The sequence below is a fragment of the Platalea leucorodia genome, assembly GCF_965183815.1.
Source record: "Platalea leucorodia genome assembly, chromosome: 5".
Taxonomy (NCBI): Eukaryota; Metazoa; Chordata; class Aves; order Pelecaniformes; family Threskiornithidae; genus Platalea; species Platalea leucorodia.
Window position 1 is genome coordinate 97,659,652 of NC_138827.1, and position 18,279 is coordinate 97,677,930.

At 38.2% G+C, this 18,279-nt stretch overlaps 1 protein-coding gene across 4 annotated transcripts in view; it reads left to right on the forward strand.

The window, feature by feature from the left end:
* The window catches only part of ARHGAP15 (Rho GTPase activating protein 15), a 331,391-nt gene that overhangs the window by 158,340 nt on the left and 154,772 nt on the right, over positions 1-18,279 (forward strand). For all 4 annotated transcript variants that reach the window (XM_082312214.1, XM_082312216.1, XM_082312215.1 and 1 more), the window contains 2 exons: positions 10,597-10,695; positions 12,583-12,709. In XM_082312214.1, the coding sequence (XP_082168340.1) occupies positions 10,597-10,695; positions 12,583-12,709 (226 nt within the window). The remainder of the gene's footprint in view (positions 1-10,596; positions 10,696-12,582; positions 12,710-18,279) is intronic.

The window sequence follows — 18,279 nt, forward strand, 5'->3', positions numbered from 1 at the left end:
CAAATTCCCCAAAACCACTTCCCAATTCCCCTCACGAATAGCAGGAAATTACTTGTTATCAGTGGGTAATTCAACCACAAACGTTATTGATTATCCAACCTCAATCTTTACAGTCTTGATGGCCAAATATTTTGCAATCATTCTCTCTATTTAAAACTAGAAGATGTGATTTTTATTTTGGAAAAATGGAGTTTTTCAATTTTTCTGCATGCCACATCACATTGTAGCGCATCCCTCCAGTTTGTCCAGTGTGATAGCCAGAAGCTTGACTGACAGATGTCAAATGTACATGTACATCATGTTCTAATACATGAGAAAAGCCTACATTATTAAAAAAATTCAGATACTTGTAAAAACTATACATGTTTTTTAAAATAACGTATTTGCTTTTAATGCTTGGTTTTTGGTATAACCCAGTGTAGACCAGAAACTCAAAGATCTAGAAAGGAGGTATGTGTTTCTTCTATTTTTCTCTAGTTTCACTGTATTTCTTAAAAACTAATACTTTACAGAATCGATCAAAGTAGGTTGTCTTGTTTGTGAGCTACACAGTCAAATGTTTCAGTAGTTTTTCACCCAATTACCCCTAGCTGACTAAATTCAGTTAGTGTAAGAAATTCACTGAGTTCTGAGCTATATTCTCCTTTTCTAGAAAAGCTTCCCTTAGACACCTATTGTGAAAAGATAATTTGATATTTTGGTTATATGTTATTTTTAAATAACATTTTGAGTAACCTTCTGTCATTACTACGCTACTACATAGAGAAGCAGCCGATAAATTTAAAGGCCAGTGCATTTCCAGTGCTGTCAGTGCAGTTCCAGAATGTCTAAAGAAAAATCCCAGGATCTTCCAACACTTGAAAACTGGTTTGAAACTATCACGAGAATTTGGAGACATACAGAGTTCCAGTTTTTTCAGATTAAAAGAATTTCTAATTTAAAAAATTAGAAGATATTATTCTTTGAATGAAACACTGTCTCCATACTATCTATACCGTGCTGCTGCTTATTATATAAAATAACTTCATGCCCAAATGAAAAAAAAAACCACCTGTGTAAGAAAGGTTCATAGTCTATTAGCCTTTTAGGAACTGTATTTGAAATATCCATATTCTTCTGTACTCAGTTAAGAACTGTACGTATGGTATCACCCGTGAAAGTTTTCTAACAAGGCTGTGACTCCTTAGAAATGAGAGTTGAGCTAAGTGACAACATGTATTCATCTTTGTCCTAAATCTCAACAGCATCATTTTTATTAAAATACTAAATACTTTTTAAGATGGAAATCTTTTCAGTTGCACTAGTTGGAAATGTTTGTTTTCTTAAAAGGATATAGCAGTCTTATTCAAAACATTTTTAGTACTGTTTAGCTTTTTCTAATATTTACCTACAAATAAAGATGGAAAGAAGCAAACCAAAGATGTTATGCGTTGTTTGCTCCCTGCATGGAAGGAAAGATGATAACCATTATATTTTTCCTGCCTGCAACACTTAGAAACTTGACACAGCTGGCAGAGTATGTGTTCAGATCATGGACCAACTTTGATGTTTTACATTGTTATTAAACAATAGCTGTCATGGTCATGTAGCAGCAGGCTATTACACTTACCGTCCAGTAGACCTATTTTTATAGAAAGGGACCTCCTGCCTCCTTGCCCCAGGCCACAAAACCCTCTACTGCAGAGGCGGTGTTTTGGATCTCTAGCAGTAGGAGGATTCTTGTGTTGTTGTATTGGCTTTTGGCAAGTTAATAAAATCATGTAGACAGCTATTTTGGAAAATGACCACATGTTCTACATGCTTGCTACACAGAGAAGTTCTGAGTCACCAAAAAAAAAAAAAAAAAGAAAAAAAGAATATATCCAAATGAAAAGAAAATGGTAAATATAACAATGAAAAATCCCATTCAGTAGTGCTGTTTCATCTCTAAGAGATGCTTTATTCAACAGCGGGTATCAATCCCCACAAGTAACATCTGCTATCAGAGGATTTGCAGGTACACCTTTGTTCACTGCTAACTGAATTTGTGTCAGTATTATAATTCAGCAGATTTCTGCTTTTCACTCAAACCAGGATTAGCATTGACTTGGGCTGGAGGGCATTCAAGCTGCTGTTCTTCTTTTAGCTATATTTCTCTGTAAACATCTAATTGTTTCAAAAAGTGATGTACAGTATGCAAAAACCTGAATTCAATGCAAATAAGTCTGTGCAGCTCTAAAGTTAACAGGTGTTCTCATTAGTGTAAGTAGACAAGGAACGATTCTTGAATGTTTTATAAACACTTATAACCATGGCCAAATACGTTACTATAAGTATAAAGATACTTATAGCAACATCTTTTTTTTCTTATTGTGCAATCTCAGCACTTATTAATAGGAGACATGTGTCAGTAAATGAAATACTAAAAGCCAGTACCGGCTTCTGCCTGCAAATAATGTAGCTGTAAAATGCTCTGCTACTGATGAATAAATTTCTGGCTAAAATAAGAGTCAAGGAAATGAAATCTTTACACATAGCACATATATATTTTAAATATATATCTTTGCTTGTACTGAAAGTAGAGCATTCATTCTCCCTTTGATTTTTTGTTTGTTACAAGGACTTATCATGTTGAGTCTCACTCACATCTATCATAAAGTGTTATAACATGCATATAAAATTGGACAGGAGGACCATTCATCACTAGGTATTGTCCAGCTGGTAAAACTAAGAAAGACGGGACTTCTCTGAGAAACCATTGCCAATATCTCTGTGTGTGGCTGTGTAATATATGGCTTCAGATTGCAAAGGCAATAACAGTAAAATATTACCCCAAGGAGAAAAGTAGCTTGCAGTAGGTATTCATACATTGCCTTTAGTCTTCATCTGTGGACAAAATGTGCAATTGTCTATTCCCCTACTTCCCGCTATGCGCAGACGTGCCTGAGCTGTGTCTTAATTATTATCTCTTGTTTCCCTGCTTTGAGCCAGTTTTGGGGGTACTTCTTCCTCGCGTCCCAAGTCTAGTGACTTCCATCTCCCCTGACTTTGGCTTAACGACTGGCCATCCTGCTCCCGCGGCGAGGGCAGTGCAGCCACGGACCTGGAGCAGAGGCTAGTGCGGGCAGGGGTTACATGGGAGGCTGCACGCAGGTGTCTGACATCCAGGAGGGTTGTCTTCTGCCTGTCTCATATTTTTCTCTTTTGTTCTTTGCCCTTTGAAGGAAAAACCTGTTTTTCAAAGGCCAATCCAAGTAGTCCAACTGCATCTTGCGTAGAGCATAATGCCAGTGTAGCAGATCAGCAGGAAATACTTCCTCCCAGTATGTTCCTTGGATGTTTAGCAGAAAGTACTTGCTCTTCCTTACCTTCCCCTTTGATCAAACAGCATGTGCTTTCTTTTCATACATCTCCAAGGGAAGGAAAAAATAAGACCTGGACTGATGGGTGAAAAAGGGAGAATGACGAGCTGTTCCTTGAAATCAGTGAAAACATCCCAGTACCCCTGGCAGAGCACTGGGCCTTTTCCCCTCCAGGGAGGGTCTGTGGACTCTCCAGCCTGAGCTCCTCTACAAACCCAAGGAGGATTTTTGGTCTCTCAGGGCCTAATCAGCTTTAATCGTGACCTCCTATTTGTTCAATATCTTCCTTAGAAGCGGTATAAATCAGTTCTTCTGCAACTGAGATTCTTCACAGCCAGAAAAGAAAGGAGATTTGCCTTATAATGCAAGAGAAGACCTGATTCTCTCCTTGTTAGTATTAATGTAATTCAATAGAAACTGGTATATACTATGAGTTCATTGCACAGCAGAAGGGAAGCATTAGGCTCAAAGATTTTTTTCCCTCTTCTTAACAGTCCCAGAGTTCATTATTTTATTACTACATTATGTTGAAGGACCGGGTTCTAGGAATTTACCAGGAAAAAAATTATTTGTTCATCACTGGTATAATACAGTTTCATTTAAAAACTTGTTCTTTTTTAGAAGTTTGACCCCAGACTTCAGACTGTTGAATCCTCCTCAGAGACATTGATGTGTATAGCCCAAACATTTCATTAAAAAGTGACTTATGTATATGAGCAGGTTGCTTTGATACGATGACCCCGCGAAGGTTCCTAGAGAATGGATGTGCAAAGCAGTCATACCGCAAGGCAATACAATTGAAGACATATCTTATAAACATCTGGCAGCAATTGGTCTTACAGTTGCTAATAGTGCAGAAGTTGTGAAAACACAGGATCTGTTTGTTGCCTCTTTGCAATGCTTGGTTTTCACAGTAATTTTTACAGAGTCAGAAGAAACAGGGTAATTATAACATAAGGTTCAACATCTTTAGATATGTAGAACATTTTCTGTTGCTTAAAACAAATATTCCCAAAGAAAGTATAAAACATTTTTCTGACTTGCAAAGTTTTTGCAGTCTATCATTTAAATTACTTAAATAAAGGGAGCTTTACTACTCCCAAAAGCTGAGAATATAACACCCGCCATGCATATTAGCTTGATCTTTTTGACAGACCAGAAAAGTGTTTGTGTGTGCCAATTAAAACAAAAATGGATCCCCAGTGGCTTGTTCCTCACAAAACTTCTGAAGACTGCTATCATTGTATGCTGGGGTAACCCTGGATAAGGCGGCTATCCAAAGTAAACAAACTTTTCAAAACTTTCATGACAGATGGGGGTTACAAATGCATTTTAATAAGAGAGTTGCCAAAGCAACTTTTTTGCAATCAGCATATATTTACTTAACATCTAGCAACATTGGGAACACAAGGCAGATACTTTCTCACAAAATTTTTTAACAAATATCATTTTTTTTGAAAGATTGGTTGAAGACCTTTTCTTTCAAGTTGATATTTCCCCATCACTTCAATGTTAACTTTGCTCGACATCCAAAGGACTGCTAGATTGGTAAAGCCAGACTGTAATATGAGACAGACAATCTGCTTGATAATGAAATTTCTTTGGTAGTCATACACATCTTAGAGTCCTTTAAGTAATTTAACTATCAGCATAACCATGACTACCTCTGTTTGATAAGCTGAATCATATAATGGATATGTGATGCAGTATGGATATAATGCAGCTCAATACTGATCCTTTTGTTTTCTTTTATTTGCATTTCTTGAATATCAGACTCTCAGCTCACTGCAGTACAGTGCAGAGAGATATTTTATTTATCCTTTCTGCTGCTTACTCGTTCAGCATAAACATGGCCAAGAGACTGGATTATCTGTGAGAAAGAATTTAAGATCAACTTCCAGAAATGCAGTTAGACTTTTGACATGTTTTTAAAAACTTACATGTCTCTGTCCCTGTTTAATTCAAATCCAGTTAATTAAACCACTAAGGAGCATAGTGTCTCCCAACTTTAATTAATTCTATTTCTACTGTGGGTGTGGACACATGAGTATCTGTGTTTTATGTATTTATTCTCAAGCTATATTATATTCTAATGATATTCTCTTTTCTTTTTTTTTTTTTTAAGAATATTTAGAAAGAGAGAGAAAATTCCTAGTCTTCTTTCTTTCTTTTTTTTTTTTTCCCTTTGTTTTTGACTCTCTTCCCAACTTTCCTTTCCCAGCCCTGGTGGCTGCCATGCAGATGGAGAGTGGCGTGTCCTGTGTTAAGTGGGCTGGGTGGCTAGATCTTAACCTGCAAAAATATCTCAAAAACAGAGGGAAAAACCTAGATTCCTCTTCATTGTGGGTAATCAGGATGATCAACATGATTAGAAAAAAGCTACCCTTGTGAGAGAGCAAGGTGAGATGAAGGGAGCAGTGGGAAGGGGGAACAGTGTTAGCTTTTGAGCTAGAAATACTCCAGCAACTCACATTTCCTTTTTTCCTACACATATCAAGGGCAGCAATCCCAATGCACAGTGCAACAAGAGGAACACATTTTATTGAATTTCTGCACGCAGAGGTATCTGTCAATCCAAGTTTAAATCACTTAGTGTTCACCACAAGCTGTGGGAGTCCCAGGTGACATCAAAATTTAGGTTTTCTGCACTGGATTCTGCACTGGATTAGTGTCTGGTGGGGTTTCCACAATCAAGAAATGTCCAATAATCCAACGCTGAACCATTGGGGTAGGTTATATGAAGCCTTACCCCAATAGTCCAACATTTTTTCCGGATGTCCCACATTCAGAGGGAGTTGAACAATGGCTTGTTTCAGTCTTTGGCTGAAATAAGAACTGTGTGGTGGTTTCTTGGTGACCATACGTGAGCTATACGTGAGCCATATGCTTCCTGAGCTGCTCACTCCATTCTCTTTTGCTGCAGGGTAGAGACTGTGAAGGTTTTTTTGCTGCATTTCTCCTTCCCCATAGGATTCTTCACTTCCTGTGTTAAAGTTTGTTCTTGGCATTGTCTGAAAATAGTTCATCACTGCAAATAATAGTTGTAGCCACCAGAGATGCATAAGTACACTTTGAAGTGAGTGAATCAATAATACGGTTTTGTATTTTTGTTTTGCTGTGTGAATTTATCGCCCTTTTCCATATCTCCATAGAGTGCCTATCAGTAGGATTGCTAAAATTGCCTCCATCCCTGTTCTGCAGCTAAAATAAATGTAAGAAATAAATGTATCTATAGAACTGTATATTGGTAAAGAACTAGAAGGATACCACGAAGGAGACTTTTTTTTTTTTTTTTTCACAGCAATGCAGTAGTCCCCAGACCAAATTTTGTAGGAAGACTATGGACAGAAGCCCCTGGAGTTAGCCCAGGGCACTTTTCTGGCTTTTATCTCCTGTTTTCCATGGGTGTAGGTATGCTGTGAAAGGGCAGAATCTCTGAAACGTTCTAAAATGTGATCCAGGTGATCCGTAAAGATTTGGAAGTCCTGGAGCAACACAGCTATGCATGGCACAATACCATGTCCCAGAGCACAGCCTAGCACAGGAAAAATATATGATTTGTAGGACTTTTAAGAGCTGCCGATCCTGGGTAGGATCCAAGGTAGATTTATGTATTATAAAATGGCAATGGTATTAATTAGATACAGTGTCCTGTATTTCCTGGAGCTATATGGGTATCTTTTTGTTTAATAACATAGGATCTTGTTGAACACAACCTTGGTACATCATTATGGTGACATGCAAAAGAAGCTCACCCCTCCATTTGCAGCTTTATAAGGTGACAAGAGAAATCCTTAATAAGCCACAAGTAGAATATCATAAAAAGTGTTTCACACCTGCCCCCCCTTCCCACACTTTGTTGGCAGCCCAGCAGTGTATTGAATTTAACACACATTTACCTGCGGTGAGCCAATATTTTCAGAGGATCAATGCTTAACAGCAGGACTGTTCTACAGTTCATTGTAAAACTACCATGTGAGTGGATTCAGCCTTTGAAGTGATTTTTCCAAGGTACTGTGGCAAGAAAGAGAGAATCCAGGCATCCTGGCTCCTCTATAAGCAATCTGAAGGGCACGCCCTTTGCAAATAAGAAGGTTAATGTCAGTTGTCATTCTTTGTGGGTGTTTATTGCTGACAGCAGTATTGTAATTTTGCCTGGTAAGGTAATGCTAATTCCAGACTGTAGCCTTTGCAAAAATGATGGCAAAGAGAGAGGGATTTCAGGAAATATTTAAATAAATTAAGTACCTGGCACAATGGAGACTGGCAGCTCTATCTAGAGCACTTCATTTTCTTTTCTTTTTTTTTTTTTTTTTTCAGATTTGTCTTTCATTTGTTTCTCTGGTCCCTCTGTTTATTTCAGCAGTGCCTGATACAGGGACGGTGTGTTAGCACGCCTTAATATCGAACAATTTATGCTTGTTGTTAGTTATACATCATTTAGGGCTGTGATCATAAATTGTTCAATCACAAGGTTTAGTCAAAGCTAGCATTCTTTACTGATGTCTTTTCCCAAGGGTGTTGAAAATTCGATTGTTCAAAGTGCAAATATGGTTTAGCAATCCCTTCCAAGAACCATTTATCAGAAATCCTAAGGAGGTAATATATAAAAGTGGGATAGGAAACCTGCACATTAAATGGGATTTACCAGCCAAAGCCTTTGGAACTGCTTTCCTGTGAATGACTGGAATGGAGCAGAACAAAGTCAATTACTGACTGTAATTAAGGAGTGGATGCATTTAAACTGTAGAGAGCAGTAGCAGTCTTCTTGAAACTGTCTAGTTACTCTGAAGATTAGTCTGAAGAAAGAAAGAAAAGGACTTGAACTATATCTTACAGAAAGTATATTTTAAATGAATTCTCTTCCCTCCATTCTATGATCTGTTTTTACAGATTTGCTCATAAAACACTGATAATATATGATTATCGAAATAACACATTCAGACAAAGAAACTTTCAACATGTATTTTGCTTTGGTCTTGTTAGCAATGGAGTATCTCTTTTGCATATCATACAGTGCAAATGTTTATGCAGTGCTGAAGACTTGTATTTTAATAAAGCCTGAATTTACTGAACGGAAGACTGAACTATGTTTTGTCCTTTTTAAGCCTTCAAAATACAGTAAATCTAATTATATATGTTGCTCTTACTTTGAAAATGTTATTCCATTTTATAATTTTAATAATGATTTGTTTATCCTGGGAAAGAGGCATTAGATTGAATTGTTGCCTGTGTTTAGTCTAATTCATATCTGCATGTATACATTAATAAATTGTGATACGATATAATACATTATGAACCCAAACCTTGCCGTGTGAGCCGGGCACAGAACTGGAGGTCAGCTCTTTCAAATGCTCACCTTAAGTTGAATTTTGACTTTTTTTTTTCTTCTGATAGACAGAAAGGTGGGTGTGTGAGTAGTGATTAACATTATGGCTGTGGGTTAATAAGGGAATTAAAATTTCTCCAATAAATAACTCTCCATGTGCACGGGGAACAATGGGGTGGTTGGAGGTCCGCTCCTGACGGGTGCGGACGGGATGGGATGAACATCTGCAGCCGGGGAGCCTCCCGAGCCTGCGCCGGGGGACCATTCCCACATTCTCCTCAGCGCTCTCACAGGATGTCTCCGCTGGAGCTGCGCTGACGGGATTTTCCTTAATGCTGATGACTTTGGAAACCTTCCTTACAGGCATTTCCTCAATAATGGGAGGGTTATAGAACAATTAATAAAACATTAAGCTGTTTTGTCTTTTTTTTTTTTTTTTTTTTTCCCCTGCTAGTATTTAAGTTTTAAGAAAGATGCGGGGAGTACCCGGGCTGGTGAGGGTCTGTTGTTTCTTTCATGCTTTAGTAAAAACTCTTGACGTGGGGCAGATGCAGTGAAACAGTAGCACTTCAGGTTGATGGATTTACATAGATAGGCTGTGCCAGGTCTTAACGGCTTTGCTCTGCTTTTCCTCACGCTTTGTTCTGAGAAAAATCTCTGTTGTCCACCGTGTTCATCTGTTCCCTGGGAAAGACCTGAAAAGGTTTTGGTCCTGAGTAATACCATGCCCCAATGAGCAGCCCAATGTGCAGAGTAAACCTGCGGCCCCGAAACAGTGAAACCTGAGTGTGCAATGTCCACATGTGGATGCTACCGAATATTGTACAAGCAACTCTTAGCAACAAAAGAAAAAAAAAAGAAAAAAGCTTTGGTCTCACAGTTGACAGGAGCTAAGCTGGTTTGGAGCGTGGGCAGGATGAGCTCCTGCTTCTTGCAAAACGTGGTAGAGATGTAACCCTCCATTCACTTGCCTGCAAACATGCAGAACTGCTGTGCCCTGGATCATGCTCCATGGCCACGTGTGCCAGGGCTCTGCTGAATAATCCCGGGGCAAAGCGCTGCACAGCTCTGTGCCTCAGTTTTGCCATCTGTAAAATGGTCGTTTCGACCTGCTGTGTAAAATACCTGGAGATCTGCTCTGGTGAAAAGATATATATATAAAAAAAAGTGATGTATCATTATTATCACGGTGGTTTACAGAAGTTCAGACCAACAGAATATGCATACATACTTCCACCCAATATTGTTCGGCAGTGAAACAGCATTATCTGGGGAATGAATATTCTTTTGATAAATATTCCCAGTCAGTGGGTCAAAAATGTAAATTGACTTCTATTCAGACAAACTGGGGATTTTTTTTTCATGATAAATGGGCTCCTAATTACTCTGCTACAGCCATCTTTGATGGTAATTTCTTTTTTTTTTTAATGTGAAAACGAGTGACATTATTAATTTTACCAAAATGCTTGGAAGTGGACTCTGGAATCACAGGTATATAATAAATGTATAAATTTGAGAATGGAGGTACCAGATATAAAAATAATAATACCAAAACAGAAATGGAAATTGAAAATATCAGGAATTAATTCTCATATTGCATTCATTTCTTTTCAGGGTGCTTTGATTTACATTTGGACTCTGTCTTGTAACACCGAGTTTCCTGGTTTTTCTTAACTTTTGTCACATTCCTGTTATTTTTGCACTATTTGTGTTCGGTGGTTGCATTGCTGAGACAATATCTCGTTTGTTGTGACATATTCAAAACAGTTTTCAGACAGAGGTTCAAAACTCCTCAGTAACTCAGCACTCCAGGAGATAATTCTTGGTACAGAGAAAAAGCATTTGGGTGCGTAAGAGAGAAAATAGAAGAAAATCATCTGTCCGGTGTGTGCTCTACTTACCTGTCTGTGCCCATGCCCTCCCCAGATCACGACAGTGTCAGGAAATGAGTTCCTCCTCCAGTCGGATATCGACTTTCTCATATTGGATTGGTTCCACGCTATCAAAAATGCAATTGACAGATTGGTATGTATTTGTTTTGGCTGTTACCTTTATTAATTAAGATGTAGCAATTTCAACTTCATTTGCTTAGGCATCTCTACAGGTTTTAGGCAGTCAGCAGCTAGCTAGACATTCCTTTCTCTGAAGGATATAAAAATATGTATGCAAATCTACTAAAAAATGTCAGATAAACAAGGTTGTTGAACAAAAATGTCATTTGATTCCTGCCTCGAAACGGAACGCTACATTTATTTCTCTGAAATAACAAGGACATTGGTTTGCTGAGGGTTGTAAAAGCACACAAGCACTTAATAACTAATGAATTTTTGCATTTTCTGTTTATGCAGCCTACAGTATATAATCTTCAATAGAACTATTAATACATTTGAGCCTTTTATGAATTTTTGTATTACTTATTCACAAGAATAACACTAGCAAATAATATTCCTTTGTAACTGATTGCTGTTATTCTCCCAGGAAGGCTGGGGGTTTTCTACTAGAAGTAAGCAGGGCTGTGTTTTATTAAAACAGTTTTTAATTACCAAACCAGATTCAGCTGTAGCTTTTTCTTTCTTTTTTGCCACTCTCAATACAAATTCCAAATGTCTTCCTCCTATCCCTGCCTCATCCAAGGACATATTTTTTTTTAGAGGGCACTGACTTTCCTTGTTCACTGCAGAATCTGGTGAGAGAAAAATATCCCCATTTCTTGCATTTTTTTCAGAGGTTTTGCTGCAATGGAATTGGCAGAGCGGGCAGAGACAGCCTCTTTGAAAGGGTTAATCTGAACACGGCTACTGTTTCCTTAAAGAGCTACAAACATTATATTACCCTGAGGCTATAATCAGCCAAGGAAAGTTTGATCTGATGATGTATGTCTTCCTATTGTGCGTTTCATTGGGTGTGTGAGGATATTGATATCCTACTGAAGATTTTGGGGTGGAGTTTTCCACGGAGACTCAGAACACTTTTTTTTTTTAAATGTTATTCAGCTAAACATTTAATAGACTTGATTGTTTTTGTTTTTTTTTTTTTTTTTTTTTTTAGTGTAACTAAGGTAATATTGTGGCTTCAGCAACTCTGAGTGTGCAGAGAACCACAGCAGCAGTGGCTGGTGGGGCACAACTTGTAAATGGTTTGGGTACCGGAGGGCAGGGCTTGTCCTGGCGAAGGTTTGCCTTCGCCGTGTGCGCAGGACAGGGTGCCACCACGAAGCCCTCAGTGACCATTTCATACGTGTCATTTATTTCGGTTTTACAACTTTGAGTGGGTGTGCGAAGCCTTCCAGCTTTCCAGGCTGATGGGGTGGCTAAATCTCACCTGACCAAATGCCATGGGAAGAGATGTGTGATTAGCCAAAATATCATCTCCTTTTTTCTTTTATTTTTTTCTTATTTTCTCCGTTAATGGTCCCTAATTGTCACTTTGTATGCCAGTGAATTAGAGCAATAGAAAAGTCCCCCTCCTCTTTCCTAACCTTAGTCCAGCAGAACTCAACCTCAGATTTGTAAGGATGTTTGAAACAATTGTGTTTGCAAGAATACTGTAACTATCGAAAGCAGAAAGGCAATTTGAACAACCTTCCTCTTTGCAATCATTTGGAAGTAGCCTGCAATGTGGAAATAATTTTGGTCTCTAAAGCCTAAAGAAGTAGGCCTTTTGTTTTCCTCACTTAAATGGGAATTTATCTCAGAAATTAAGATCAGTCTGTCAGGGCCATAAAAGCTCTGCCATATGACAAATTTTGCATTACACTTTCCTTAAATTATATACTCACTGCATCACTTGCTGTGTGTGTCTGTTAGCTTCTGATTCTGTACTGGCATTCTGTAATCTCTTGCTTCATTGTTACAAATAATAATTTTATTAAAAGCATACACATATGTATATATATGTATATTCTTTTCCCAGCCAAAAGAACGGAGTTGTACATCGAGAAACTTGGAGTTCAAACTCAGAAGATCCTCCAGCATCGAATTACTGAATAGCTTAGACACTGAATCCAAAGAACCAAAGCCTGAACACAGAAAATCTTTAAGTAAGGCTTTTTTTCTTTTCTGTTTTTTTTTTTTCTTTTTTTTTTTTCTTTCCTTTTTAAATAACTATGCCATTACAGGGTAAGATAATTTTTATTACATACAGAACGTAAGGAAGATCACTGAGAATTTTAAAGCTGAATGTGTTCTGTGCTGATATACATAACTTGCATTTAAGTAAAGACAGTTACTAGCTCCACACTTTTAAAGGGTGACATTCTCTCCTAAGCAAAATAAATTTGTTTAGCAGCAAAGGCATTTATTCAAGCCATTTATTTTTAAAAATAAGCAACATGAGTCCTGTGCTAATGGTCTGTTGCAGTTGCTTTGTTTCCATTTTAGCAAAATACCTCAAATTGCCAGAGTAATTTTGTCTGTTGTATATTTATACACTGAATTGCTGAAAGACCTGACATATCCTCTGTAGCTGACAATCAGTGATATATCTATAATTTTATAGAAGGTAAATTCCAGGGATCAAGGTTGATTTTTGTCAGTGTGATTAGAAAAGAAAGTGATCTAAAACTAGCAGGGATGTGCTTTATTCCACTGAGACTTTCCTTTTCCAGTTTGTGCTGAGATGCTCATGATATTGTGGGCAGTAGACGCAGGAGCTGGTGCTGACCATGAATCACTCACTCAGCATTTTTTTAATTTCACCCTGTCTCTTGAATTTTTGTTTTTCTCCTTTGTTTGGCAGGAGATTCACATACTGCTTCTAATGTAAGCGCCGTGACAGCTTTAGACTCGCATGCTGGTACGAGATACCTATAGGTACAGAAGCGCTGTGTAGGAATTTGCCTGCACGCATTTCAGTGCAGGATCAAAGCCTTAGATGTTAAGAAAAGAGTTGCATTAAAAAGACCTAACATAGCTATTTTTAATGATAATTATCCACACAATCATAAATATATGCACACATGCGTGCGTGCGTACACACACAAATACAGAGATTCATTAAATAGTCTCTTTTTGCAGACCAAAGCTTTTTGTTGTTGTTGTTTTCCTATTATCTCGGAGATTTGGTTTTTTTTAAGGTTTTTCTTTCTGCTATAAAATATAAAGTACCCTGAATGTAGCTTGTGAAAAATTGTCCCAATATCTTTGTACTGTGTATTATGTTGCATTTCTCAGAGGAAGAAAAATAAGACTGAGAGCATGGTAAGCTTTGAGGGCCTGATTCTGCTCTTACTGTGGCTAATAGCAAAATGCCCATAAACTGTCTCAGCACTCGGGGAATTTTTATTTATTTATTTAGACTTCTCACATATCTTTAAATGATAATTTGTCAGACAAAACAGAAAAAGTGAATATGAGCAGTGACAGAGACTTAGTCTACATTTCTTTTCAAACCTTAGAGAATCCTGAATAACCCTCGTTTTGTTAAAGGCTATTTAAACTATTAAAAAATGTGAAAATATCTGCGGTGAAATCTCACTGAATCGAAGCTTGCATTTAAATACTGTAGATTGGATCGCTTCTAAAATATGTATTCAGAACTTTTTTTTGGCCCCTTGAGATCAAGCAGTTATGTGGAATTAGAAAAATCATATTATTCACTTACTTATTAGTAGTCTAAGCACAAACTGTATTGTCAGTTTTCTGCCTTTGGCTTTCTGTGCCCTTAATGTTCACACAAGTATCGTAGCCAGAATTATCGGCAGCTAGAGCCAAAATTGCTTTAAAAAGGCATGAGAACTGGTAATGACACATTGTTAGCAGTTAACAGGTGGTCGTTTCATTGTCCAGTTTGACTGCAGAGCACAGAGAAGATATGTGCAATATCTGCAACTGTGTTTATAAAGTTCTTACAAAGTTTAACGATTTTATAATTTTATAGTGCTCTTATATTATTGACTACTGCCAATGCCAAATCCAAACAAAGGAGATTCTTTAAAAGTGGCTTAAAACTCCTCCAGTTTAACACGCAAGATGAGCAACTGATGTGTTAGCAGGCCACCACCTCTCCGATAACCTTTAATGAAATATTCAGACAGTTTGGACTCATTTGTATTTACCTCCCCTACATTTTAAGGGCTGCAAAAAATGTCCAGTTTTAGACTTGGTACTGCTGTGTCATTGGGGTTTTTTAGCAGCACAAGCATATAAAGGACAGGTATATTCTAACCAAAGTATTCCAGTAATTTACTCTAATTTGAGACTGGGGAGATTGCCCCTAGAGACTTAGTAGCAGGAATTTGGTTTTTATGTTTAATCCTAATTGCTTCTGCTTACACTACAAGGACAAATGGTAATTCTCTGTTATGCTTTTTGAGCTGTAGACACTGATTCATTGAAAATTGGGCTCAAACTGCCAGGCTCAATTTCCAAAGTTCACAAAGTGTCCGTCTTCTTGGTCACGCAGCTTTTCAGTGGCTTCTCATCTAGTTTGGATTCAACTCATGTTCTAATTGAAGTTTTCTTGAGCTAAGAAGAAACCAAGGATGGCCTTGGGGAACATTACCAAAATATGTAAAACCGCAGTCCTGCTCTCAAATACATGGAAAGAGATTTCTCTTTATTTCATGATGCCAACTATTTCACTGATTTAATTTATGCAACTAATGCTGGGACAGAAAGAACATGTCTTTTCACCCCAGCAACCTCCCCCCTTAGAAGATGTATACATTTGGTGCAAGGAAACTGCCTTGCAGCACCGCTCCTTTTTATGCAAATAAGTGTTGTTCTAAACTGATAATTTTAAAAATTAGTGGCAGACTTCATAATTTCCAAGTAATTTTGTTATCATTCAGACTGTAGGTTTTTTTGTTTTTTTCTCCTAAGTTTGCCAAAAAACCTCCTAATTAGTACCAATTAAAATTGGGTCTGCTGGTAGGTGGTCTGCCACGTTAATTTTATACCGCATGAAACCAGGCACCTGGGTTAGACTGAAAGTAGAGATGCTGTCATGGTACATGGGAGGTAGGGAAAAGATCTGTGCATTGCAAGGTTCCCAGAAATCGTTCAGCTCTCCAAAAACCAAGAGACCTTACTGTGCGTATGGACCACAGGAGCCGTCAGGACAGTCGTGTTGTGGGCAACGAAACCAACTCCACGCTCTCTGCTAAGCTCAGCGTTTCTTTTTCTGTCCATGGTCGCTTTGTGGTTTATATTTTGGCCATCATCTGGGAATTTTGTCACTCAGGAGTGACCTCTTGTGGAAGAGCCTGGGCTGGAGTCGCTATCGATTGTTGGAGGGGATCAATTCCCCTTCTACTCCCCCTTTTCCGGATGGAAACAAACGGCTTCGCAGTAGGAAGAGTGCCCTTTGGCTACTGTATCAATCTGAGGGCTGCTCTTGTCAAAATGCACAATCACAAGCTTGATAATGCAATCCATTCCCAAAGCACTATATTTCCAACCTGTTCTCCATCATTTCCTTATGGCGTCACATTTACTCAGTTCATCACATTCTTATTAATATTTTAGGTTTCCTTGAAAGTGATGGAATTCTATTTTTATTACAAAAGCAACAAGAATAAATACTAATTGTTGTCAGTTATTTCCTTATGTAGTGGGAACAGTAATCTGTTCCTCAGCTTTAGGTTGCCAAAGCAAAATAATTAAATATTTTAGACATTTAAAAAATCTGTGATATTAGATAAATGCAATTTGATCTCCTTGTTTGCCACATAAAAGCTGGAACTGCCTGAATTGATAAGATTGAATTGCATTATTTTTATTGTTTCTACTCGCATATTTTTCTTATCTTCAAGAACACTTTACTTAAAACCCAGTGGTTAGTCATGCAGCCCTGCGATGACGGATCCTGGAAAATCTCCTCCATATTTAAATTCTAGCTTGGGGAGCCACAACTAGAACATCAAGATTTATATATATATATATATATGTATGTGAAAAGGAAAGTCTTGATGGGCTGTGCAGTACTATTGCTATTCATGATCACTTTTAGTGTCTCAATAAGAGTAGTCGGGGATCCGGGCGTCATTGTGCCAGACACAATACGACACCAAAGTAAGACAATTCCAGCTCTCAGCCTGAATAAGGACAAGTTGCAACAGGTGGAAAAAGCGGACAAAAGCAGGGGGTGGAAGGAAAAGTTGACAGCAAAGCCGACATGTCATGCATATTAAACAGCAGGCTTGGGATTCCTTTCCACTCTTCGTTAGGATTGGGGTCTTAGCCCCGGTGCCCTGGCCACCGGCCAACTCAAATAATGATATTTTCCTTACCTAAACTCCTCTTGCACTTTCAACAGGGAGCGATGGGTCTTTTTAGTCCCAAAAGGCAATGCATTGCTCTGGGATGCCACAGCCCTTGCACGCTTCCCTGGGGAACGGCCACAGGGCAGTGTCCAGGAATATGCCTCCTAGCGTGTTTTTAATCAAGAAAAAACTAATAACCTCTGGAACATAATTTTGATTTGCCTTCAGAGGTATTTGCTACAAAGTCATCGGGGGTCTGAAATCTGCTTTGGTTTGTTAAAAGACACAATTAAAGTCAGACCACACCATCCCTAGTATTTAACCAAGGACTCTGTGTGTGCTTTAAAATTGCCCAAAGTTGCTTTTCTCGTTTCATTCACTTTTCTTTACTTTAGAAGGCTGAATTTTGAAACTCGAAGCATGTAAATATTTCTAAGTAATTACTAAAATATCCAGAATAATTTCTGAATGCATTTTGTTAGATAATTAAGACTGTACAATGTGTGTGTGGTGGGAAACAACAGCAAAAACCCATTTTGGTCTCTCAGTGGACATGATGGAAGAACTGGAGAAGTCAGTGGAGCTTTAACCCTTTCTGGCTCTGCATGGTTCTTACTCCTTCCCTGGCTAAAGCTTCTTCTGAGGGCTTGCTCGAGGGTTTAAAGTTTATCCCCATACGCGACTGGATATTTCTGTGGCAAAAACCGCCTTGCTGAGGCTATTGTTTCTCTGCAGAGGGAAGGGATGGTTACCAGGGCACAAACACACATGTTTTCATGGCTTCAGCTGCATAATAGCAGGAGGAAAAAAAGCCAGAAACTTATTTTGTTGAAAGCGTCATTTAGAGTTCCTAGAAAAAGGCCACCTAATTACAGGCAGTGCTGAGAGAGGAGCCGGTGTGATTTTTCTCTCTTCCTTTCTAACACGTGAAGAGGCCGGTAGGTTGGGAGACTGTATCTTGGGATGTAGTGAGAGGTTTTACTGGCTCAGTCAAACTTGTCGAGGGACAGATTCTGCGGTAGCTAATGGAATCCTGCACCCACGTAGGGTTACCTCTGTGATAAGGGGCTAATTATAGAAGGGAAAGTGGGAAATCACTCCATTTCTTTGTTAGCTCTGATGAGGTCTGAATTCCTTCCCCTTCCCAGCTCCTTTATTTTAGTTAGATGTGAAGTTCAAAGCCAAATGGATGTTATTTAGGGAGTATTATTACATTACAATGTTAGCTTTATGTATAGGTCAGTTTTATTACTTTTAATAAAACCAAGAAATATAAAGCAGTAATGTATATTAGTGCAGTATTACCAATGACAACAATTAAAACAGAAAGCAAAATGAAAACTATACGCAAATATGCAGCTTCCTACTGCAATGTTAACTTTGTCACTCTACAGCTTGTATGTTTG